This window comes from Antechinus flavipes, chromosome 1 (genome assembly GCF_016432865.1).
Source record: "Antechinus flavipes isolate AdamAnt ecotype Samford, QLD, Australia chromosome 1, AdamAnt_v2, whole genome shotgun sequence".
Taxonomy (NCBI): Eukaryota; Metazoa; Chordata; class Mammalia; order Dasyuromorphia; family Dasyuridae; genus Antechinus; species Antechinus flavipes.
In genome coordinates, this window is record NC_067398.1 from 670,027,978 (window position 1) to 670,053,398 (window position 25,421).

A 25,421-nucleotide genomic window follows, 5' to 3' on the forward strand; every position below is an offset into this window, starting at 1 on the left:
AGCAGCAGGTCTGTCCACCAGGACCACCTTTTTCCTTGGACTATTTTGAAGGGGCTAGTTCTCAGTTTACCCTAAGGTTGGCCACCCAGACCAACGGGATGGGATGGGACAGAGCTGGAACTCCCTGGGAACTAGGTCCAGGCCGGTGTTCCCCCTAAAGAAGGGCCAGGGAGCCCCTTGGCAAAGGCACGGGGCTCCAGCCTGCTGCCAAGGCCTTCCTGCCCACAACAGGTCACAGGTGCCCCAGGAAGCTTAGGACCAAGGAATGGGAGACCCTTCTGCATCGGGGGTCCTGGCTTTGCCCAGGCTAGCAGTGTGCCTTTGGACAGCTCAGGCTCTTCTCGCACCCCTCTTTCCTCCGTACTGCGAGGGGTAAGGGGCTGGACTCCGGATCCCTAGGGCCTTTCCAGCTCTGACATTCTACTACTCCGTTTTGGCAAAGGGGGCAGAATTGGCACAGCAGTGGGGGCGGGAAGCAGCATGGGGAGGGGGTGTGGCTCAGGGGAGGGGCTGTATCAGCCGGCTGGCCGGGGCTGCAGCTCGGGAAGGGGCTTCGAACTGAGTGGGGGTTAGTGGGGGAGGGGGCGGGGCGCTTTGGGAGGGGTTAGCAGCAAAAGGCAGCTCCAGGATCAGGCCTCACAGCTCCGTGGGCCAGGTCCTGAGCTGGGCTTGGCCGGCTGGGCTCGGGGACCCAGCGGCTACACAGCAGCGATGGGGGAAGGAGGGAGAGTGCCCCGACCCCCGCTGCATCGGGGGGGCCACAGGACAAAGGGGGAAGGGAGAGGGGATGTTATTGCTTGTCCCATAAAATAATAAAGCGGATGGAGCTGGCGGGAGCGTGGACAGGGCGGCTATACCGGGAACACGCCGTGAGGTAAACTTTTGGCCTCGGCTAGCTCGCCCAGGGCCGGAGCCGGGTCGGTCCCAGTTCCTTTGGGCCTCTGGGCTGGGCAGGGCCGCGCCCTGAGCACCGGCCTCCACCGGCCCGTGCCCTTCCCGCTCCGCCTGCCGTCCGGTCGGGAGGGGGAGGGGGGGGCCGGCCTGAGCCTTCCCCCTTCGCCCGGCAGCACGGCGGCCGCCGCGAGGGGCCCCCAGGCGTGGGTTCTGGAGCCCCGGCAGGCCAGGCCCGAGGGGGCTGACGCCCCTGGTCCAACCTCGAGCTCACTACACCGGGCTGGGGTCTGGGGACGTGGGAGCGGCCGCCGCCACCACCGGGGCAGGGCCGTGAGCAGGGGGCTCGGCGCCGTCCCCGGGCCTCCGCCGCCAGCCCGGAAAGAGGCGGTCCTCGAGCCCCACGGACACCTTGTCCGCCAGCAGCAGCTCGGGACCTCCCGGGACGTCGGGCTCCTCCTCGGCGATGGCCTGGATCGGCGCGGGCCGGGGCACGGGCGGGGAGCGCGAGCGCGCGCGGGCCGGCGCCAGGCCGGGGCCCGGGGCCGCCTCGTCGGCCGCCTCCTCGTCGCCCGAGCTCACGATGCGGGGCAGCTGGCTGTGGAAGGTGCGGGCGTCGGGGGGGCCGCTATCTCCGCGCCGCAAGGGGGCGCGCGGGCGCTCGGGCGCGGCGGCCACGTGGGGCGCGGGCTGCGGCAGCGGCTGCAGCGGGGACGGGGGCCCCGGCGCCGGCTGCAGCGGCGGCGGGGCGTGCAGGGGCGCGGCTCGGGCGCCGGGGTCGCTGTGCTGCCGCGTCCTCTGCCACTGCTTGCGCGCGTGGGTCCGGGAGCGGTGGCGCGGCCGAGGACCTTCGTCGAACTGAGGATCATGGCGCACGAACTCGTGGAAGAGCGCGTCGGTCTTCTCGTCGATGCTGTAGTCGCGCCGGGGCAGCGGGGCGGGGGCCAGGCCGAGGCCGGGGCCGACGGCAGCGCCGCCGGAGGCTGCGAGGGAGGCGGCGGCGGCGACGGGAACGGTGGAGGCGGCGGCGGCGGGGGCCGGGAGGAGCAGCTGCCCGTGTGGGGGCCAGGCCCTCAGCAGCAGCGCCCCCTGCGAGCCGCGCAGCTCCGCCTCGGCCTCCGCCTCGGCCTCCGGCTCGGGCTCACGCCCGGCCTCGGCCTCAGCTTCGGCGGCCGCCAGCGCAGCTTCGAAGCTGTCGAACACGGTGCCCGTGCGCCCGGCGCTCGTGAAACAGAAGCGCTTCTCGGACGCCGTGGCTGGGGCGGCCTCGTCGCCGGCGCGTCCGGGGCCCTCGATGGACGCGTAGCCGCTGTCCATCTGCAGCAGTTTGCGGGGCCCCGCTTCGCCCCCTTCTCCGGGACCGGGCCCGGCCCGATCCGCCTGCGCCTCCGCCTCCGCCTCCCGCTCCGCCTCCGTCTCACCCAGCTCGTGAGACGGCGCGAGGGGGCCCCCGGCCCCGGCCGAACCCGCGCTGTCCCCGCTGCGGACCGAGTCCTGGTCGTTGCCGCTGCTCTGGTCGGACGCCGCAGCGTACAGCTCCAGAGAGGCCCGCAGGCTCCAGATGTCCCGATACATGGTCTGCTGCTGCTGCTGCTGCTGTTGCTGCTGCTCAACCCCGTTGCTGCTGCTGCTGCTGCTGCTTCTTTCCTGGGGGGACTCGGGAACTCCGCCGGTGGCGCCCGCCACTGTTGCTGCTGCTGCTGCCCCCGACACCTCCGGAGGCTCTAGCCTGCAATATAGCCCAGGGCGTTAGAGGTGCTGCTAGCCAGGTAGGGTCCTGCCGGGAAGCGCCTTACCTGGGCACTGGCCCGCCGATCAAGGATCGGAGACACGTCAATCAACCAATCCCCGGGCCCTTTCGGGGCCGGCTGCGGGGGAAGCGCTCTAAAGGACTCTGGAACAACCTTGTTCCTTGTTCTCACGAGCTTTAGAGCGCGTCCCACGCCGGGCCCCCATTCACGGAGAGCGGGGTGGTGAAATCAGCACGGGCAGGAGCGAGCCCCCTGCCCGGTGCTTTACGCCCGCGGCAGCCCCGCCTCCGGGGCCAGACCCCAAGCCTCTGACCGAACCGAGCTGGAGCTCTGGGCCCAGCACCCGCCCCGTTGGGCCGGGAATGTGAGGTTAGGGTGATCTCCGGAGAGATGCTTACCTGACCTTGGGCGTAGAGGGGTACCAAATGGGTGTGCGATCAAACACTGACAATAAACCGGCATTTCACCTCCCGTTTAAGAAGCGGGGCCCAGCGCCCCTTTCACCGTGCAGGTTTAGAGGCTGCGACCCAAACGTCCGCATCCAGATCCAGTCTGACCCCAGATCCAGCCCTCTTTACCCTGAGCCCCACTGACCTGAGGCTTCCATGGAAATCTCCCTCCCCCGGCACACGGTAGACATAGGAGAACAACTGCTAGTAATAATGGCTAGTAATTACCTAGCACTTTTAAGGTTTGCCAGACACTTGACATTCGAATCTCATCGATCCCCAAATAACCCCTGGAGTTAGACACTATTATTATGCCTCATTTACTGGCCACCTCACTGAGGTGGCGAGGGGAAGAAGGGCTTCCCTAGGGGTCCCCCAGCTCTCTAGGTGAAAGACAGGATTCAAATTCAGCTCCTCCTCCCTGCAAGTCCAACACCCCTCCCCACCCCCACTGCTCCCTGAAATTCCACCGGCAGAGGCCTTTCTTTGGAATAAAACATCCTCCTGTGGTCTTTTTAAAAGGCAGCAGGCCATAGAAAGGCTGTGTTCTGATTGCTTTCCTGGAAAGATAGGAGGCCACAGAGGCTTGGGGAGATGGCAACACTGGCATATCAGAGGCCAGCTTCATCTGCCAGGTGGGCAAGTCTCTTTCCCTGAATGGCCTCTGCTTTCTTACATGCAAAAGGAAGCCACAATAGCGAAAGGAAAAAAAAGATCTAGGCCTGAAAGGAACCCCTAGAACTCATCTCATCTGGTCCTTGTCATTGTACAGAAGAGGGTACTAGGACCCCAAAAGGGTGAAAAAAACATCTAGGTCTGAAAAGAATCCCTAGAGCTCATCTCACCTGGCCCCTGTCATTTTACAGAGGGGAGAACTAGGACCCCAAGGGGAATTCATACCCAGGTCCGATGCACTTACAGCTGGCATATGCCTAACTTACTCTCTGGATGGCAAGCTAGAACCAGGTTTTTGTGTGTGACCTGGCCACTATAGGAAGCTCTCAAGCCCATGAACCCATTCTCAAAATCCTAGTTTTAATGCCTAAAATAAAACACATAGGTTTACAAGGGAAACCAGTTACATTGAAATAGAGTTTTCAGATTTTAAGAGTTCAGGGTCACTAACCCCAAGAAATCATGAAGCCCCAGTTTAGAGGCCCTGGTTAGGGAGTCTTAGGAAACCCTTCCAGGGCTGCTATGTCTGAGATTCTCCAGCCCTAAAGCCAGGCCTCTCCTTCTCCTCCATTGTCACCCAGGAGGGCACCCAGCACGGCCCAGGGCCAGAGGAAATCACTCTCCTCCAATGCCCCTTTTCTCCAGTCTGTCTACATCCCGCCTTCACTGGGTGATGTCCTATAGACTAAACGAATGGCATGAGACAGACTCGGGGGAGAGAGGGTAAGCAGGGAGGACTCCTGGGGCATCCAGTAATAACAGAGGAAAAAAGGAAGGGAAGGAAAGGAGGGGCCAGAGTCACCCAATCCCCTCCTCAGTAACTCGGAGTACACTTAGTCAGAAAGCACACGGACACCTTTGTGTGCCAGCCTGGGTGCAGAGACTACTCCCTGCCCTTAAGGAGCTCATCCTCCAGCACCAGGAGACAGCCTATACACTTGTTAATAGAAAGCACTTTAGGCAGGGGGAGGGAATAGGGACTGGAAAGGAAATTCTCTGTAGAAAAAGTGCTATGTTTTGAGATGGGTTTTGAAGAAATTGAGATTCTGAGGGAAGGAGGGAGAGTATTCCCGGCATGGGATACAGCCAGGAAATAGGGAAAGATGGGAGATGGAGGGTCCCATGGTAAGCCTTTTGTCCCATGTGGCTACGGAGTGCAGGAAGGTTGAGGAGGCAAGAAGGGCAGGCTGGGCTGTGAAGGGCTGGCAAGGCCCGACAGCTGACTCAGGGAGCCACAGGGCTCATGTCGGCTCTGACCCAACTGTATGGAACATGAATGTCAATGGGAAAGCTCTTGGAGAGGAGAGCCCAGCCAAGAGGCCACTGCCATAGGCTGGGAGAAAAGTGAGAAGGCCCTGGCTGGACCTGACCAGACCCTAGGAAGGGGGTGGGAGGATGCCCACCAAGCCCACCTTCCACCTCACTGCTCCAGAATGAGATTCTCCAGCCCTAAAGCCAGGCCTGTTCCATAAGGAGTACAGCTCACTATGCTCCAGTCACAGAAGCCCTGAGGGGAAGGGACTTCTGGACATCTGGTCCAGATGTTCTTAACCCTTCTTCCCAGGCAAGTTTGGGCAAGCCTATGGATGGAGCCTTTCTTAGCATAAGGTTTTTAAATGCATAAAATAATATATGCAGACTTAGAAAAGAAAATATCAGACTACAGATATCAATATATTTTTTAAAAAAACAGACCGTAAGTTAAAAATATGTAGGCTAGTCCACCTGCTTATTTTGTAGATGGGGAAGCAAGTCCAGGGAAGGGAAGAGGTCACCTAGCTAGCCAGAACACAGGCCCTTCCACTAGACCATTCTAGAGCCCACCTTCTCTGGCCCAGCAGTCCCTGAGAGCCTAAAAGCACTCATTTATGAAGAAATAGCCCAAGTGTCAGTGATGTGGGGAACACCCTTCCTGTCCTCCCTGTGCGAGCCAAGGTTTTCATAGGGGTCCCCCCACATTGACCAACCATCACCTCTTATCTACTGAAGAATACCTGCCGAGAGTGGGTGGAGGGCTGGCGGGGCCAGCCAGAGGCTGGAAGGCCACGTCATCCGTGTGGGCGATGTACTGGATGATGTCAGTCTGGTGGGGGTCTCGGTCCTCCTGCTCCATGCTTTCACTGGCTGCCCTCTGCCGCTGAAACTGGTGGCGCTTGGGAGAGCCTGAAGAGAGAAAGGGGCGTGCCAGTGTAGATGCCCGGCCCTGGTGCTCCCATTGAGCAGAAAGAGCAGATGAGAGCCCCGTTAGTGTTCTGGAGGCCCTGGGGGCACCCAGGCAAACCCTTCACCTCTCTCAGTCTCAGTTTCCTCATCTAGAAAAGGATGACACAGAATCATCTTCCCTGCAGGCTCTCACAGAAAGGGCTTATCAAGCTCCAAACGCTCTACCTCGGTGGCGGGCACAGATGCCCTTCTCTGGTTGGCATCTGTGTGCCTATAAAGCATCTTGGAATCTCAGAGCCGGGCAAGGGCCGGGGCCTCAGCTCTGTGTGTCCCTTGTGGGCTCGGAGGGCTACAGAGGAATGAAAGGCCCTAGCTGCCTTGGGAGACCTCACAGTCTAGCTTGGAAAAGTGGAAGGGACGGGGCGCACAGCCCGGGAGTGTCTGGCTGAAGGTGGGCCCAGGACAGGAGATGGGGAGGGCATCCCCGGCACGAGGCCCCAGCAAGGCGGCCCTGCATCCCATCCCAGGCTTAGGGCAGGAACAGACCAGAGACCCTGTCTGGCCCTCCTATTCCTTTGGAAGGCCCAGCCAGAAGAGATTTGTCCCAAGTAGGCTTTGGCAGAGGCGGGACTTGAACTCCGGTCTGGGAAGGAGACAGCATGACCCCGTGCCAGGGAGCCAGCTGTCCGGGGCCCAGTGCAGCATGCCCTCCTAACCTCGGGCAGCTCTGGTCACTGAGAGGCTGCAGCAGCTGAGTCTCCTGCCCCTCCCCCCGATCCCCAAGGTCCAGACTTCCCCAAAAGCCTGGGTGTGGAGGGCAGAGGGGAGGGCGTGGGGGAGGCGGGGAAGCCCCTCCCGAGGGGGCCAGCCGGGACCACTGGGCCCGATGTGCCGGGCGGCCGGGGAGGGGGAGGCTGGCCCCAAACGGGTTCTCTCCCAGAAGGGAGGGGGAGGAAGGTGCAGTTACCAGGCAAACAGGTTCTGTGCAGTTTCTACAACTATATTTGGCTCTAATCGCTTCCAGGAATCAAACCCGAGCGCGCGCGCCGCTCTCCAGCTCGCAGAGCAGCCCCTCCCCCTGCGCGGGGCCAGGCCGGCTGCGGAGGGGGCGGGGCGGGAGGCGGGGGTCGAGCTCCTCCCCAGCAGGTGACAGGACGGGCCCTTCAGTGCAGGCCTCGGCCGCGGGAGCCGCAGCGAGTCCCCGGCCCCTCTCCCCCATCCCGTGGGGACACAGGAGGGAGTGGAGTCATCAGCCTCGGGGCCCGTCAGCGCCGCGGGCCCGGGAGCCTGACCGCGGGATTGTGCGAGGGCCCGGGCACAGACGCGGGCTCGCGCTCAGCGCGCTCTCGGCTCCCCCCTCCCCCCGTCGCTCCTGTTCTCGGCTCTTCCATTGCCTCTGCTTCTTCAACACTCAATTCCCCGGAAATTAAACCCTGCTGCAGCTAACCAGCCCCGGGCCTTGCCCCTCCCCGCTTTGTTTTGACAGTTGGTCCAGAACAGCTTTGTTTCCAAGGCCACCATCTTCAGAGGCATCGCCCCAGGCTGCGGATCCGGAAGCCCAGCGCGGCCCCAGGTGACCCCTCCGGACCTGACCCTACCCATCTCGGAGGCCTCCGAAGAAAAGTTCGACAGAGCTTGGGTTACTGTTGGGCTTTAAGAGCTCCATTTAATTAAACAATCCCGGCCATGGATGGCCTAAAAAACAAATCACTGATGTTTTCCTGATTTGGGCCAAAGCGGGGAGAGAAGGCTGGACAAGATCTGAAGGGGTCCTGGGCAGGGCATTTATCCCGGGGGATAAATAGTGGGGTGGCTCCGAATCGAAGGTCAGAGCTGGGGGGCAAGGGGGGCCTTAGGACACAGAGGGCAAGAGCACACAGGGCCCTTCGGACATAGGTCTGGGGAAAGGGGGCCTTGGAGCACAGATGTCAGAGCTGGGGGACAGAGGGGGCTTTAGGACCAGAAGAGCAGAGCAAGGGGGGCCTTAGAGCATCGCACGTCAGAGCTGGGGGGCAGAGGAGCCTCAGATCGTAACTCAGCTGGGAGGGCCTTTGGAGTACAGAACCCGAGGGGTGCCTTAGAACAGGAAATGTTAGCTCTGGGGGTGGGTGCTTAGAGCACAGAATGTCAGGAATGGGAAGGCTGTTAGAACACACTATCTGATCCGGGAGGGCCTTTAGAACAGGAAATATTAGTGTGGGGCTGCCCCCTCCCCCCTTAGAACAGAGGATGTCCAAGTTGGGAGGGAAGGCCTTAGCAAATAAAACAGAGGCCTGGTTTTCCCAAGCCACCCTGTGAGTCCCCAAAGAACAGGGGTCTCCGAGTCTCCCAGGCAGCCTCTTCTCCAGGCCCGGGCTGGCGGAGCCAGATCTTCCTAACCTGGAGAAGGGGGCTTTGCTTCCTTGGAGCTGGGGGACAGTGGGGACTTGGAAGCTGGTCAGAAGAGAGCCCCCCCTTTGTGCTGCGCTCCCTAGGAGTGGGGTGGGGGTGGGGCTGCTTTAAAGTTGGCCAAGGCACTTTACAAACTTTCTTTCCTTTTTATCCTCCGAGGATAGGCCGGACAGGGGGGACTTTCTCAGCTCTAAGTCCAGCAGGTCCTTCGGCCCCTCTGAGGGGGAGGGGAAGAGGGGGCTCAGTGAAACACTTTCACTCTTAGGAAACTGAGGCCCAGAGAAGGTAGCGGACTTCACAGTCACACAGCAGGTTAGAAAGCCAGAAAGCCGTCACACACCTGAGCATGCACACACCCACACAAATATACACCTGGACAGGGCCGGGGTTTGGAGTCCGTTTTACATTTGGGGAACTTGAAATGGGGAGCAAGGTGAGTCAGGAGCAGAGGCGAGACTGCAACCTCTCCGAGTTCAGTTCCCACCTAGGGTTGGGGCTCTCCTAACGGTGTCCACGTGCTCCTCGGTGTGGCTCACACCCGGTCCCTGAGCTGCTCCGAGACGCCAGGGAGTGACGCCGACCAACAAAGGGAAGAGACAGCAGGTTTTACTGCAGAAAGCACCGGACCAGTCGAGCCCCTCTCCCCAGCCCATGCCCTCTGCCCCGTTTCTTCCAGTTCTACTCAGTTTGGATTGTTTGAATCCCTGAGGAGCTGCCTGGTGTGGGGCAAGTCATATAACCTCTCCGGGCCTGTTTTCCTGAACCAAACATCTGCACACCCCCTAGGAAAATGACCCGTGGGGGCACCTTGAGGCACAATTTGAGAATTACCAACTGTAAGGGGCCAGGTAGGAGGGGTCAGCGGTCCAAGGCTATAATAGAGCAGAATCTACAAACATCAGCCCCCTTTACCCATGGTCCGTGGTGCCCCAGATTCTGGCTGACCCCTTCCAGTGCCTCCTGACCTTCCTTGTAATAACAGTGATAACAGCAGAAATTCATATTCATATTCACAAAGCGCTTATGCCACAGGCATTGTCTTATCTGACCCTCACAACTACCAGAGAAGATGGGTAGATTGAATATTGACCCCATTTTACATATGAGAAAACTGAGGTTCGAAGATACTAAGGGCCTTTGCACTTGGCCATCCAAGTCACTTCACTTCCCAGGCTGTTTTCTCATCCATAAAATAGGGATAATGAAATTCTTCCCAGAGGAGACAAAAATACTTTGTAAATATTCAAATATAATCAAATGTCCCTTAATAACCCCCTGGGGATTTGCCTTCTAGGAACTGATCTCTGAACTCTGCAGTGACTTCCCGCCCCTTATGCCTCCTACAGGAAAGCACCTGGCCCCCCCACAGAACCAAACTGGTGCCCACTGTGACCAAGAAAGAGTTATCCATTGCTAGAGGAATTCAAACAGGTTGCTGATGGAAGGTTCCATCCAACCTTGACACATGGACCTATTTCTGAGATGCTCCAATTCAACTGAACAGATGCTGATTAAGTGCCTCCTCCATACGGGAATTTTGGCTAATCTCTTTTGGCTTTTTTTGGCTTTTGCCCCTGCAGAGAGCCCACACAGAGAAGGAAAGCACCTTCCCTGGTAGCTCATCAGCAGAAAAAGGGGTCTTTTAGACTGGCAGTGTGCCAGCCCATGGCCCGGCCTTCATCGTCAGACCCTAAAGCTTCCTTGAGCCTTAAAAACTTTTATCACCTACATAATTTCACCGGGTTTTCACAATAGCTTTGTGAAGTTCAGGCGAGGGATTAGTTTGTCCACAGTACAAATGAAAAAAAACCCGAGGCCCAGAAAAGTTAAATTACTTGCCCAGCGTTGCCCAACAAGCTTGCAAGAAAGATGGGATGCCCTCCTCTTAAGTCACGGATGCTCTTTTTTTCACCAAGTCCCCCAGAGTGGTTGTTTTGGGGTCTGACCTTTAGGAAGGACTCTAAGCCAGAGCCTGAGTCTGTCAAACATGGTACCAACCCTAGGACCCACTTAATGATCCAAGCAAAATAAGGCCTTGGTGGGAGAAGGGGGTAGAGATTCTGCCACTTACCCCTGGTGTCCAAGCTGGAAGCTCGGTGACTGGCCTCCAGTTTCCACTTCTTCATCTTGAAGTAGGGGCTGGCTCCCTCGAGGCTGGCATGTCGCCGGAGTCGAGTGAAGAACTGCAGGACAGTCCCTGAGCCCGAACTCGGCCCGGCCTCCCCGGCTCTGCCTCCCGCAGCACCTGCCATGGAGCTCCTGGCGGCGGCGTCAAGCTGCGAGAGTCAGAGAAGCAGGTAAGGATCAGGGCAGGAAGGGCCGAGGACTGGCTGGGGGGGGACCCTGGGGACCCCGGCCATCCGAACTCCATTTCCCTGACTCTTCTCCCCTGGCTGTTCACACCATACACCTGGATGAGTATCAGCATGAACACACCTTACACCTGGATATGCAGGTGGAGACCAGGATAGCCACAGGCACTCATTTGCTGCCTCCCCCAAACGCATTCACACACGCATCAGGAGAGAGAAATATACATTTCACCACCTGGACACCAGGTACACACCTGGATGGATACCTGGAAAGCGCACACACACACACACACACACACACACACACACACACACACACACACACACTATTCGGGGACACAGGAGCTCGGGCAGAAGACGCGGGGTAGAAATCGAGATGGAAAGGCAATAATCTAGGGACCACATATGTTAATAACTTCTTCCTACCCCATTCTCTCCCTAAGTCCCCACAGCTCAAGGAAAGGGTGAGATGTCAATGTTCCTCTCTGACCCTAAGCCTAAATCAGATTTACCAGGGGTGGAGATGAAGGGGAACAGTGATATATAAACAAACAACAAAAAAAAAAAAAACCAACTCCAGAGTAGTGGCAAAATCCCTGAGTCTTTCAGACACCTTCCTTCTAGTCCAGGCTCTGGGTGAAGTTGGGTACGTTTATCTCCCCATCTTGGGCTCATTATGTCTACCCTCTCCCCAAAGGCCCCCTCCCCATTTCTGGTTGATTTGAGGATTAGTCCTAATAGTCTGACTTTTTTTTACGCACATCTGGCCACATGGAAATCTCTGGGTAATGTAGTTGGGTGAAATGATCCCCAAACTTGAGCCCTCAGCTTGAAATCTTAAGTCTAGTCTCTAGCTTGATCCCTAACTAAAGACTAAAAGGGAGAAATCTTCCCCAGCTTTAAGATATGACTCTCTCTCTCTCTCTCTGTGTCCCACTGCCCGGCCATTCCCTGTCCGGGTTCTCCACAACAACCCTAGGAGGTGGAGATAACAGGTATTATCTCCGTAAGGGGAGGGGTGGGAGGACTGTGGGCCTACTGGGATTCAAAGCTCCGTCTCTCTGGACAATAGCTCCATCTCCCTTTTGGACGCTAAAAGGTCATCTCTCAGCTAAATCTAAGCCAGACTGAGGGGTCAGAATCCTGTGGGTGCAGATGGGGAAACGGAGGCACTGAGAAGCAAGGAGCCTTTTCCAAGATCACACACAGCAGGATCTAAACCTTCGCTGCCAGGCTTCTTTCCACTTTAGGAAGAGAATTTAGGAAGCTCCTTAGATTAAGTGTCTTTATCAGGAGGTGAGGAAAGGGGGATAGACAGGGATGAGGTTTTTTAAACACTTTCCCTCCCCCTTCCCGGTTCTGAAGTCGTTGCAGGGAAGGGCCTCTGTTCCTCCGGCCGGGGCCCTTTGGGCCGCTTACCGAGGTGCCCTCCCCAGAGTCGGTGGACGCGGATGGGCTGGCCTCCACGAAGCTGGCTGTGTCCACGGTGGAGTTGTAGGGGTCCCCTGGCAGGGCGGAGCTGGGGCACATGGAGTGGCCGGTGAGGGCCCTCGGGGCCGGGGCGCTGACCCGGGGCTGCAGGATAGAGCCGGGGTGGGGGTGGGGAGTGGGGGGTGGGGAGGGGAGAGTGACAAGGGCAAAGGAGAGGTGGGGTGGATGTGATGGAGGGAATGGGCACTTGCTCGCCTGCCTCTCGCTCGCTCCTAAAGTCACACTAAGAGCTCTGACGCTGATCCTCCTGGCCCTACTTTGAGCTTTTTCTTCTCCTTTCTCTCATGTCGATTTCCTGATACATCCCACCCTTGCCCTCCTCCCAGTGCCCAGCAGCCAAGGGGAGCCCTGCAGAGACGGGGGAACCCTGTCGGGGGAGACAGCGTGGCGGGGACCCCAGGGAGCTCACCTGGAAGATGGAGAGGCTCGTCTTGGAGCCAGAGACCAGGCGGGGAGTCATGGCGACACTATTCTCACTGGAATCGCACTCGTGGATGGTGACGATCTTCAGTGGGGGCAGGTGGAGGTGGGTGAGACGGGCGTTCTTGAGGTGGTGAAAGTCACCCTCTGTCAAGGTATACCTGTGAGGGGCATAGGAGCCTGTGGCCTGCGTGCCCAGGACGACCAGGGGCTCTGCCACTGACTGAGGGGACAAATGGCTTCCCGGAGAAGTTTCCAAAATAAGATTCCAAAACAAGATGGCTCCAAAGTATGAATAATGAGGAAAGAAAATTAAAAAGTCTGAGGTTTCACGTCACACCCATCAAACTGGCAAAAATAACAAGGGTCAACCATGGCTTATTTTGGAAGAGCTGTGGAAAGGCAGGGGATTTAATGTTCTGCCTGTTGCTGGAGCAGTGGATTGATCCAATCATTCTGAGAACATATGAAATCATACTAAAAAAAAAGTCATTAAATTCTCTGTGTGTGTATATGTTTATGTGTAAGAGTACACACACACACACACACACACACACACACACACACACACCTGTTTTGACCCGTGATATTACTATCACAGAAGTCAAAGACAGGGGGAAAGCTTCCTATTTATAGCAGCACTTTTTTTAATAATAAAAAGCTGGAAAGAAACATTCCCTACTGATTAGGGAATAGCTTGGAGAAAAAACAACAATGATGGTATATAAATAAAAAGGAGTATTATTTTGTAGTAAAAAATCATGACTGAAGAATTCAGAGAAACCTAGGAAGATATATATGAACTGATACATTGCAAAATAAATAGAACCAGAAACACCATTTGTACAATGATGGCAACACTTTAAAGCAGGGGTTCTTCACCTGTTTGCATCTTAGGTCTTTGGACAGCCAGTCTGGCAAAGCCTATGGACTCCTTATCAGAATTAGCTTTTTAGTGCATACTATAAAATACAACTTTCAAAATATTTTTTAAAAAAGTTTGAAGACCCAGGTTAAGAACACTTGCTGTAAAGAAAAACGACACTGAAAGATATAAGAATTCTGATCCAGGCACTGACATCAGACATCATGACATCACAGTGAAGAAATTGCTTCTTTCCTCTCAATGGAAAAGTGGTGGCCCACAAGTACAAAATGGGGTACACATTTTCACATATAATCAATGTATACATCTGTCTTACTTAACAAGGGAGGTTCCCATTGGGTGGGAAGTGATAGTATTAAGAAAAGAAACAGCATCAATACAATATTAAATAAACAGAAGCTCTAAGGTCTGGCTCTAACCCTCAGTCTTAAAGTTGAGCAGGGATTATTGACCCTATTTGATAAAACTGAATCCCAGAGAAGTATGGTCGTTGAAGTTCAAGGGCTTATATTCAAATTCTAGTTCTATTTATTACCCATGGGATCATGTCCAGTCACCTTGGGACCTCAGCTGCCACTTGTGTAAAATGATGGAAACGACTCACAGCCGTTCAGTCATTTTCAGTGTGAGGTTTTCTACAGAGAGATCCTGGAGGAGTTTGCCATTTCCTTCTCCAGTTCATTTTACATATGAGGAAACTGAGGCAGGCAGGTGAAGTGACTTGCCCAGAGTCAAACAGCTAGTGAGTGTCTGAGGCTGGATTTGAGCTCAGGAAAGTGAGATTCCTGACTCCACCCCTGAACTTTATCCCTGCTGTGATCATTAAGTCACCTCCAGACTAGATTCTAGGAGCCGACCCTGTTCCAAATGCCAGTCTCCCTCTCCCAGAACCCCAGAAAAAGTTGGGTTCCATCCATAGCTAAGACTATGATGGTGGACCCTGGAACTACATGTTCAACAGGTGCAAGAGGGCAAAGGGCAGCAGAATGGAGGTCATCCAGCCCAAGTCCAAAAGATTTAGAACTAGAAGAGATCTTCGGTGTCACATCTCCTAGACCACCTTCCTCGTTGGGTCTGGCTTTCACACAACCGGGTTCTCTTGGTTCCAGATCTCATATTTCTCATCTATCTCATTTCCTCCGCTCCCTTCTCCCTCTCCTGTCGCAACCAGCCCCCTCTAGACTGAAAGGAAGAGAGAACACTCGGCCTAAACCCAGTGTACCTGGGAGATGGGAAGAGAAAGCATCAGAGTTGGAGCCAGAAAGTGTGCTCATTCTCATGCCTCAGTTTCATCATCCGTAAAATGCGAGAATATGTGTTTCCCCCTGAGCAAAAAGTAAGCTCTGGAGATCATTACCTCCGCCCTTTTTCTTGGGCCTTCCTGCTCTGCTCAAACAGGGCTGCCTCGTTAAAGGAGACCCTGCGGCCCGTGGAACTGGTGGCCAGGAAGCGCTCTGTGTCCACATCTCGGTAACTGGAAGATGAAGGGCATTCTGGGTCGTCCACCCTGATGGTGATGTCTGCAGGGAGAGCGAGAAAGGCAGATGAGCTGAGGTCCAGGGAGGACCCCCAACCCTCATCCTGACACATACTCCCCTTCTCTCTCATTCCTCCCCTTTGACAGACATCTCCAGGTCTGACCACCTCAAATCATCGCCATGGTAACCTCTGAGTGAGGGCTCTCTGGAGGCTGCACACACAGATGCCTGACCGGGGCTACGTGGGCGGGGGGAGGCAAGGGGAGGCAAGGGGCCTGGGGGTGGCCCTTGGCTCAGGGAGAAAGGCAGCCCTCACCTTGAGCAGGCTGGGAATCATCCAGGTAGGTGGTGGTGGTTTTCTCTGGGTCATCGCTGGCTCTGGAGTCGGGGGTGAGGGGGTGAGCAGCAAAGGGGGAACAGAGGAGCAGATGCTGAAATCACTAATGACCGGCACTGGGCTCCATTAGCACCCTCCCCCACCCCTCTGGCATCCGCCTTGCTTCTTCCCTGCCCCCCAACCCCTTCGGGGGAGGAGGGAAGGCAAAGGAGAGAAAAGCTGAGCTGGGGGGAGAGGCGACAGCATCAGGAGGAACAAGAACTAGCGTGTCTCTCTCCCATTGGAAAGTAAGTGGCAGCGTCCCCATTTTTTACAGGTGAGGAAACTGAGGAAGGAGGAAGGGAGCCCATTTCTCTCAAAGAGCCGCAAAGGCATAAGGATGTTGGTCCGGCTGGTCTCAGGTGGGGGGAGGCCCCGGGACTCCAGCAGGGCCCTCCTACCTGGAGTACCTGCGGTGGGCATCCCAGCAGCGCCGGCAGAGGATCAGGGCTCCGGACAACACCACCAGTGTCCCCCCAATGAAGACGGAAAGCAGGACAAGGAGCAGCCCAGAGCCATCCTGGGGGCGGACCGAGCCGGACACTGTCTGCAGGCACACGAGGGAGGCGGAGGGCATCAGCCGGGCAGGGGGAGGGGGGACAGAAGTGGGAGGGGGGAGAGCGGGGAAGGGGCGGAAGGGGGGCACCGCGCTGAAGCCAGGCCCTGGGGACCTCCCTCCGGGCCGCCGGGGAAGGCGGCTTCGTGTCAGGGTCCTCGCCGCCTCCCACCCCGCGCTCACTCACCGTGGGACTGGCAGTGATGTTGTCCCATGGAGTTAAGTCATCGCTCATGGTCTAGCCCGGCTGGAGAGCACTCCTAGAAGGGGAGGCAGGGATGAGGGCCACGGAGCAGGGAGGGAGGGAGAAGAGAGGGGGCGGGCGCTCAGTCCCAGTCCCCTCCCTGGGAGCTACTCCCCCTGACTCCCCCGCCCCCACACCCCCAGCCTCTTCCCTCCGGCTCCCGGGAGGCTCTCCGCTCATTCCCACAGCCCGGAACGGGATAAGGACCATTTCAAAGGAGAAACGAGAGGCGGACAGATGGGTGAGTCCAATGCCGGGCGCAGCGGGGGCCAGCGCTGATCTAAGGCGCCCCTAATTGCACCCCCACCCCAGCTTTGGCTGAGGAAGCGGCAGCTTGTGGCCAGGCTCCTTCTCCTCCTCCCTCCCTCCCTCCCTCCCCTGACTGCGAGGACTCGGCTGGGGGGCAAGGAAAGCTGCTGGGGCACCCGGATGGTCTGGGACTCGGCGCTGTCACAGGGTGGACGTACGTGTGGTGCGTATGGGGGGCAAAGACGGACCCGGGGTGGGGGGGTATGAAGAGACAATCTTTAAGAGCCCAGACCCGGACTCCTCCCTCCCCAACTTGATTATAACAATCACGAAGGTTCCCAGGGGCGTGGTGAGAAAAAAGGTCCATCTCACAGATGGAAAAAGTGAGACTCATTAAAATAAAGCCCAGGGGTCACAAAACAAGGATTAGGGGCTGGATTCCATTGAGTCTCAGATGACAAGAAATTCATAAGATCCTAAGATACTAAGTTTAGAGCTAGAAAGGATCTTGGCGGCCACTGAATCCAGTCCCCCTCCCCACACTTTACAGATGAGGGAACTGAGGGGCAGAGATATCACGCAGCTCCCCCCAAGTCACTCAGCTAGAATGCATCGGAGACAGAATTCTAATCCAGGTGTTCCGGCCTCCAGGTCCAGTGCTCCCTGCCTGGGGCTACACCATTGTGGCTCAGAGTCACAAAGTTAATGATACATCTGGGACAGAAACTTTGGATCTCTAATTCTAAATCCAGCAAACTGTATTCGCTCCCTCTCTCTCCCCACAGTGGTTCATGTTTACATAGCATTTACCAGGTGGGGCAGGAGGAGGGGCTCCCCATAGAGGGGGTCCCCAGAGAATTTTCTTACTGTGTGGGGAGGAGAGAAAACAGGGCCAATTCCTGAGCCAGGGTGAGGTAGTGTTTTGTAAGGCTCTCTTAGGATCATTTTAAAGCTGGCAGAGAATTTAAGAGACCATTTGAGCCAACCCCCTCACTTTGTGGACAGGGAAACTGAGGCCCAGGTGAGCCCAAAAAAGGCACCCAGGTCCTCTGACTAAATTCAGGCCTCTTATCATCCCAGCATTTAGCATAGTGCTTGGTACACAGTAGGAGTTTAATAAATGTTTATTGAATTGACTTGAATTCCTGCCCTTCTGCTTCTGTCTACTCATCAAAAGCACTTCCCCTTCATTAAAAAAAATAAATAATTAATTTAAAAATACACTTTCCTCCACCCCCCCTCCTAAAAAGTAAGATTTAACCCATGAAGAGTAAGAAGCAAAATACAATTTAATTCAATAATTTAATTTGTGCCCCCCCACTCCCTTCTCCAGAAACTCCTGTTCATTTGACAAGAAAGGGATAATGAAGTTCAGAGAGGAAGGGACTGGGCCAGTCCCAAAGCAAGTCTGGGGAGACTCAGAGGGCTCTTAGTGCCTGGGCCAAAGCGACTTCCTCACCACACCCACTAAGAAGAAGGGAAAAGCCCTCCTCCCCACCCCCTCCGCCAGGGAGCCCCAGGGATGCGAGGGCTGGCATTGGGCCGCAGAGAGAGATCCTGGCTGAGGAAGGCTTGTGCAGGCTTATCTCAGTGAACAAAGGGGAACTGGAGGCTGGGGAAGTCCCCACAACAGCTGCCTATTCCAAGGCGCCCCCTCAGAAATATTTCTTAGAGGAGGGGGGACAAGGAGAAGCCCCTTGCTCTGGATCCCCCAGAATCCTAGGACGAGGGGCATGAGGGGCTTTGCAAAGGCTAGGGAGGGGAGAGACAGGAAGGCCTGGGACTCCCAGGGTCAGGGGCCTCAAGCACCCACACACCCACCCACCCACCCCGGGGGTGGGAAAGGAAGAAGAATGCTGCAACTGTTCCAGCCCTGAAGAATCCAGTTCCCATGGCAACAGGACCAGGGGAACAAGACTGCTCCTGCCGAGGGTGGGGGAGGGCGGGGGAGGAGGGGTTGCCAGGGAGGCTGGGGTTTGTTGTGGTGCCTCCTGGGACCCGGGTACCAGGCAAAATGGATGGCCCTGGGGATCTGGGGAAGTTGGCTAGGCCAGGAGATGGGCTGGTCACAGCCTCTCAAGGATGGGGGTAGGGAGAAGGGTAACAGAGCCCAGGAGAGCAGAAAAGAGGCTGGATTTATACTCAAAAGCCCTGAATTCTGACTCTACCAGTGACTAACTTTGAAATCTTAACTCCTTCTCTGAACCTCAATTTCCTCATCTGTTTAATGGAGGTACAGGGGGAAGAGATAAGGAGGTCCTGTCAGCTCTCAAATCTCTGCTCCTAGAAGGATGGGGCCTAGGGAATGATCCTGGTTCCCCTAAAAGAAACTGGATTTCCACCTGCAGGTGAGACCAGTTCTGGGCTTCAAGAGCAGAGGCAAAAGAGAAAAAGAGACCAGGATACAAAGGAGACCCAAATTCAGCAGACAAGGTCGGACTAAGGCTTGGCAACAGCCCTTAGCCCCAGGAGGACCTCTTCCTCCTACAGGATCCACACCTGGCACATGTGCCTTCCTCAGGACTGGAACCCAAGACCCTGCCATTTCCTAACCAAGAACTGGGCTGGGAGACATCCCCTTCCCAAACCTGGATTCCTTCCTCTATATTTGTATGCTGGAAGGTGGCTGGAAGGTTCAAAGGGGACAGAGGATTTAGATCTGTAAAAGGCTCTGGAAATGGACCCCCAAATCCTCCTAGAGATTAGGCAAAGAAGGAAAGAAGGCCCTCATCATGCTGGGGATGAAAGGCAGCCCTGAAGCTGCTTCTCTCCCATATTCTGGGGGGAAATAGGGGAGGCAAACTGAGTCACCCATAGGAAAGTCCTGATGTGATGCCCAGAAGAGCCTGCCCAGGTCACAGAATTTTAAGTACTGGTTCCTGACTCAGCCACTAACTAATTGTATGGCCTTGATCAAGCCCCTTCTCTCCAAACCTCTATAAAACGAGAGTATTTGGCTAGGAGCACTCCAAGCTCCTTCTCAGCTTTGAGAATCAATATTAAGGGCCCTCCTTCTTCTGACATCCTGTGTTCTAAGGACCCTCCCAGCTCTGACATGTTCTGTTCTAAGGCCCCTCCCAGCTCTGATATTCCCTATGCTAAAGCTGCTCTCAGCTCTGATATCCTGGGTTCTGAGGACCCTCCTTCCTCTGATATTCTAAGAGAATGAACTAACTCGTAGGGCCTTGTCCTCTTCCTATTCTCATCTCCATTTAAAGGAATGGTCTTCAGCATATCACATTATTCCTCCATCCCTCTTCTTGTGTCCCCCAGAACCCCCCTGACCATAAGAAGTTAACAAGTGCTTTAAGCCCAGGAAACTGAGGAAGGTTAACTGATAAACCAGGGAAGTCAAGCCTGTAACTCCATCCTCCTGTAGTTGTATCCACTAAAGGGAAATCAAGCCTGTATCTGAGGAGGGATGAGGAAGGGGATGGCGAGGGAGGTTGGTTTATGTAAATACACATACCAGACACAGTGATTCCAGACACAACTGTCCACCTGGATGACCAAAGGATCATCCACTAAGAGTTGGGGGCCAGGTCTTAAAATACCAGGGACCCCCCATTCCTCTACAAGTCTGCCATTTAGTTTGCAGTCCAGATATATCAGAAGCCTCTTCCTCTAGTTCTGGAGGACTTGAAAAAGATCTCTTCAACAACATCCAAAAAGTCCAGTTCTAGGCTGAAAGTCCAGTCCCATCCCCACTTCCCAAACAGAATATGAAATATGTTTGAGGTTTCTAAGGTTCCAGCTGCTGCTGCTGCTGCCTCAGACTGGCTCTCTCAAAAAGCCAAATCCCTTGTCCCCTTCCAATGCTCTGAGCTCCCTAAGGATGAACCTGGCTACCTTATCAGCTCAGCATTCCTCCCCCTCTTTCCTGAGACTGATCCTTGCCCCTTTCCCAAAAAAAAAAAAGAATCTGTCTCTTCCTGCACCCAAAGGAGAAGTTCAGAGCAAGGCTGTTTATCTGGCACCCAGGGAAAACAGATCTGGGGATGTGAGTTCATCCAGTCATTTCACAGTTAAAAGAGATCTTCATGGTCATCTAGACCAACCCATACAGTCTCCTGGCATTAAAAAAATGCCAAGTCTATTCCCTCACCCTTTGCCCCTGAAAACCCCCGAAAGCAGCTACTGGAGCCCTGCCCTTCTGTGCCCACCTCAGGTGTCCAGCACCTCCCCTGCTGGCACATATTCACCTCAGGACAGGACCAGCCATGGGGTGTCCAGTTTCAACCAGCCACTCTGCAGTGGGAGATTTGGCTTCCCAGTACCCAGAAAAGGCATGGAGAGAGAATGCCATCTGGAAACAGTTTGGAATCCTTGGAAGGGCCTTCACTGGGGAGTGCCACGCTCTCTCCCCACTACCATGGAAAGGGTCTAGGCCCACCTTCTAGACTGCAAACTCCAAAGGGACTCAAGAAAAAGCCAGAGAGAGCTCCAGACCCAATGCTTCTCTATCACACCAAGTTCTGGGGACCTTCCTGCCCCGTTCCTACCAGATGACACCCAAAGAAAATGCTCCCCCTTGAAGAAAGTTTACTCCTAAAATTAAGATGCTAGACCTGGGAGGGACATTACACACACGTCAAAATTGGGAGGGATCTTAGGAGTTACCTATTCAGAGCCCCTCAGTGTAAATATGGGGAAACTGAGTCCAAGCTACAAGAATGAATGTCCCCAAGGTCACAGAGCTGCCAATAATAGGCAGGTGCTAAAAGTCAGGTCTTCTGACTCAACCCGAGGCTCGCTCTGTCTACACCATGGAGAGCTCCTGAAGGCCAGCCCTGGGAATCCTTCCTCTCTTCCCTCCGACTCCCTTTGCCACTGATGCTCAAGGAAGGAGGCCAAGCTGGGGTGAAATCACCCAGTTTCTCTCCTGGAAACAAGTGGGTCAATGCGCTGAAGTGGATGTAGGTTAGGAAATGAGTTCAGGTTGACACACACGCACACAAGCACCCGGAGCCCTCAGAGACAGGAAGGGGGGAGAAGGGAGCCGATCGGTCGGTACCCGGGTCGGGTTCTCCCCGGCTCTGCTCAGGCCTCAGCCTGGATTCCCTCTGTACACCCCGAGAGCGGGCAGGAAAGGGAGGGCCGGGAACCCTGAGCCGTCCTGGGTGGGGGCCGCGGCTCCAGCCAAGGCTCCCAAAGTCCCAGGCACCCTGGGGGAGCCGGCGTCCCTCGGAGTGCCGGGTGCAGGGCTGGGCCAGACCCGCCCGCTTGCTGGCGAGCTCCCGGGGCCGAGCCTGCGTACGCCTTCCCAGGAGCCGGGACCGGGGCCGGGGCCGGGCGCACTCACCTCCTCGGTGGCGGGGCGCGCCGGCCATGGACTGGGCGCAGCCGCGGCGCTCGCTCCCTGCTTGGCTCCGCTGGGCTCGGCTCGGCTGGGCTCGGCTGGGCTCAGCTACCTCAGCTCTGCTGCCCGGCGCCTGGGTAGCGATTTAAAAGGCGGAGAATTTATGAATGAAACCTTTGAGTTTCAGTCCCACCCACCCCCGCACCCAAGGGGAGGGGACGGGAAGGGGGAGGAGGTTGGGGGGGCCTCCAGAGGGAGTGAGGGAGCAGCACGTGACCAGAATCCCGCGCTCGCGCGCGCCCTTCCCGCGCGCCCCCACGTTCCCTCCCTCTCTCCAGCGCACTAGGAGGGGCGGAGCATCGGGAATCTGGGCGCAGAGGAGGGAAGACCCCCACCACCACCTCTCCAAAGTCCTGGAGCCCGGAGTAGGCTGTGCGCTTACGGGTCTGACCACAGCGCAGACGCCCACGCCCGCGCCCACCCCCACCCCCCAGGCCTTGCCACAATTCTGCAGGCTCAACCCACCTCCCCGAGCCTTCCCACGCCCACGTTAACACCTTCTAGACCAGCCTTTCTGGAAAGCGGGATCCCGCCCCACCCTTTACACACGCGCGCGCTCACATATACACACACCTGTGCCCTCCACCCCAGAAGTACCAGGGGTTCCGAGAGGTCGGCATCGTGAAACGGGTCGGGGAGACCTGGGAGCCACAAAACCCGCAGCCCAGCTCTGGCCCTGCCACCAACCATGTTGTGTGACCTTGGTTAGATCAGGTCGTATCCCTCCTCACACCCACAGCTCCCTCGTTTGGAAATGAAAGAATGAGGCTTAATTACCTAAGACCCCTTCCAGTTCTGACTGTTTAAAAAACCGAAATAATGGGCTTTCCTCTCCCATCCACCCACAAAGCTACGGAAATGAGCTTGCTAAAATGGGGTCCGACCAAGTCACTCTCCTACTCAGGAAGGCTCAGGGGCTTCCCCAGTGCCTTCAGGTTAGAATACCAATTCTTCAGCTTGGCATTTAGGGACCTTCTCGATCTGGCTCCACGTGCCTTTCCACAGTTACTTCATTTCATTCCTATTCATATGCCGTGTTCCAAACAAATGGGCCTATATACAATGGCATTCATTTCCCACCTCCCACACCTTTGCACAGGTAGTCTTTCAGGCCTGAAATGTGCTCTCTCTCCCCGGAAGAATCTAATCTCCTTGAAAGTCAAAGGTGGGCTACAACACTGTCCCCTACTGGAAGCTTTTCCTAATCCTCTCAGGTGTTAAGGAGGGATCTTTCCCTCCTTAAATTGCCTTTTTCTTCCTTTACCAGTAAACATGGAGTAGTATACAAATATACATGTTTGTTTTGGTCTTTGCAATCCCCATGCCCAGACTCATCCTCCAAAGCACTTCTCACTCAATACCTTGCAAGCAGCAGGAACTTAATAAATTCTCACTGAATTGGGTGATATGATTGCTATATTCATGGAAGCAATCTTCTTGTGGAAGAAAGATTGACATTTCATGGGAATGTAGGTCTAGGGCACATTAGCTACTCAGAGGGTCAGATAGTCGACTCCCCCATTTTATTGATAATAATTAGCCCTTATATGGGGTGTCCCAAAAATCTTGGAGAAGCTTTAAGCTATAAAAAATTTTTAAATACACAGTTATACAAGGGGTCCAAAAGTCTGAGTATGATTTTAAGCTATTAAAGCTTCTATACGAAGCCTAATGTATAATATATTGCAATACACAAAGTGTCCCAAAAGTTTTAGTACGGATTTAAGCTTTAATATTTTGAAACAAAGTTTTCCGCCTGAGCAGAGCCTGGGAGGGAAGAGCAGACATAGGTGTATACATGTGTTCCTGTATTTATAAGGAGCCAGGTGGGATTCCCCCTTCCAGAAAGGCTGGCCTAGAAGGTGTTAACGTGGGCGTGCAGAGGCTCGGGAAGGTGGGTTGAGCCTTAAACATTTTAAATTTAGCTTAAAATTTGAACGAAATAGCTTAAGACTTTATTAAGACTTCAGGGATCCTATAATATACACATCTTATGTATACATACTGTAATATGTCCCTTATATAGGGATTTATATAGTCTTAATAGCTTAAACTACACCGACTTCTGGACATCCTGTACCGGCACCTTGACAAAAACCTGCCTCGATTTCATAGAATCTTATTCACTATTTATAAACAACCCGCTCTCTGATGTAGATACTATTATCCCCATTTTACAGACGAGGAAACTGAGGTTGTTAAAACTTCTGAGGAAGGCAGGTCTCCTGTCATCAAGGTCATTCACCTTCTCTAATCTCTCCCTCAGATGAGACTCGGAAGTTTAGGTAACTTCCCCAAGATTACACAGGTAGGAGGAGGATGGAATAGGCAGATTTTGCTAGATTCCCGGAAAAACTTCCTGCCGGGGACGGCTGTCCCGAAGCGGAGCCAGCCTGGGGGTAGTCGGGGAGTTCCGCTTCAGCGGAGGCTGAAGGAGCCCCAGGTAGGGATGCTCGCTCTCGGGTAGCTCTCGCCCGAGGGGCCTCTGAGGCTGCTCACTAAGAGGGTCTGCTTCTCTCCGGGGGATTCCAGCCCCCCCGTAGACATTCTGGCTGGGAAATGTCCACCTCCCGGCGAGCCGGGACTGGGGGAGGGAGCGCGGCGGGGAGGGGCGGGCTTCAGGCGGCTAACCGAGGGGAGATTGTACGGAGAAAGCAGGTAGAGGTTGAAGAGAAGACTGTCTTCTCCCGGTTCGCGGCCCACGTCTCCCAGAAGACGGGATCCAAAAGCGGTAACCCTCGGAACCCTTTAGCCTGGGAGAACTTTGAGGGCCCGGACGGCGCTTTATTCCCACCCCCCACCCCCGCCTCCCGGCAGACCTGCGAGGAGCGCAGGGGCTTCGGGATTATTGATCTCATTGCAGGGAATGAATGGCCTCTGGGTGCCGTGGATGGCCAACCCTAACTGCTTCCCAACCCATGGCCCCCCTTAGGTCTTCGGGAGACCAGCGGATTATCCGCGCGTGGAGAAGCGAGCCTGAAGTGCAGGGGCGGGGTTGTGACGTCAAGCGCGGAACCGCAGGGGACGGAGGTAAGTGGGGGCGGAGCTCCGAGCCAATGACGTCAGCGGATCCTCCCCGGCTGTCCGCGCGCACCCTGCGTCAGCAGGCACCCGCGGGGGACCGGGGGCGCTCGCGCGTGTGCGCAGGGTTCTGGGGCCGGGAGCGCTGCCGTGGGCGGGTGTGCGTGCGAGTGTGTGTATGTGTGTGCGCGTGGTGTGTGAGTGCGCGCGCTTTCCCCCAGCTTTCCCTCTCCCATCTCCCTCCGTCTCTCGGAAGGAGCTGGGCTGCTGGGCCGGGGAGGCCCGGGGGGGCTTTGGCCGGCACACGAACACCCCGGGTTTCCCCGGCCGCTCTCGACAGTTGCGTGGGAGAGGGAAGGCTGCCAACCTGAACCTGCCAAGTGGGTTGATTTAAACCGTCAGCACCCAGAGCCATTCTGGCCACGACTGGCTCCAGGGGCTGAAACGGGCCTTGGATCGTCCCACCAGTCTCCTCATTTGACACGGGGGTAAACTGAGTCCCAAAGGAAGGAGAGGCGGATGCCGAAGAACACCTGAGGGGTCAGTGGCAGAAGGGCGCCCGGGGTTCCTCTCTGCCTTTGCAGAGTTCCGGCAGCATTTCCCCCCCTTCCAGTGAGAGGTACTTTAGGGGTCCTCCGTCTAAGCCACTAAATCACAAATGAGGAGCAGAGCTTGCCCGAAGCCGCAGGCATAGTGGAAAGCAGAGCTG

The 25,421-nt window shown here is 55.8% G+C and overlaps 1 protein-coding gene across 1 annotated transcript; it reads right to left on the reverse strand.

Annotated features, from left to right (window-relative positions):
* Positions 1 to 1,164: 1,164 nt before the first annotated feature.
* Positions 1,165 to 22,890, reverse strand: CBARP (CACN subunit beta associated regulatory protein). The gene is made up of 11 exons (XM_051975751.1): positions 21,635 to 22,890; positions 16,027 to 16,099; positions 15,685 to 15,830; positions 15,224 to 15,285; positions 14,787 to 14,949; positions 12,533 to 12,704; positions 12,052 to 12,207; positions 10,392 to 10,596; positions 8,805 to 8,870; positions 5,761 to 5,929; positions 1,165 to 2,620 (listed from the first exon to the last, which is right to left on the reverse strand). The coding sequence occupies exons 2-11, from the start codon at positions 16,072 to 16,074 to the stop codon at positions 1,165 to 1,167; spliced, it is 2,643 nt and encodes an 880-aa protein (XP_051831711.1). The 5' UTR covers positions 16,075 to 16,099; positions 21,635 to 22,890.
* Between the last annotated feature and the right edge of the window lie 2,531 nt (positions 22,891 to 25,421).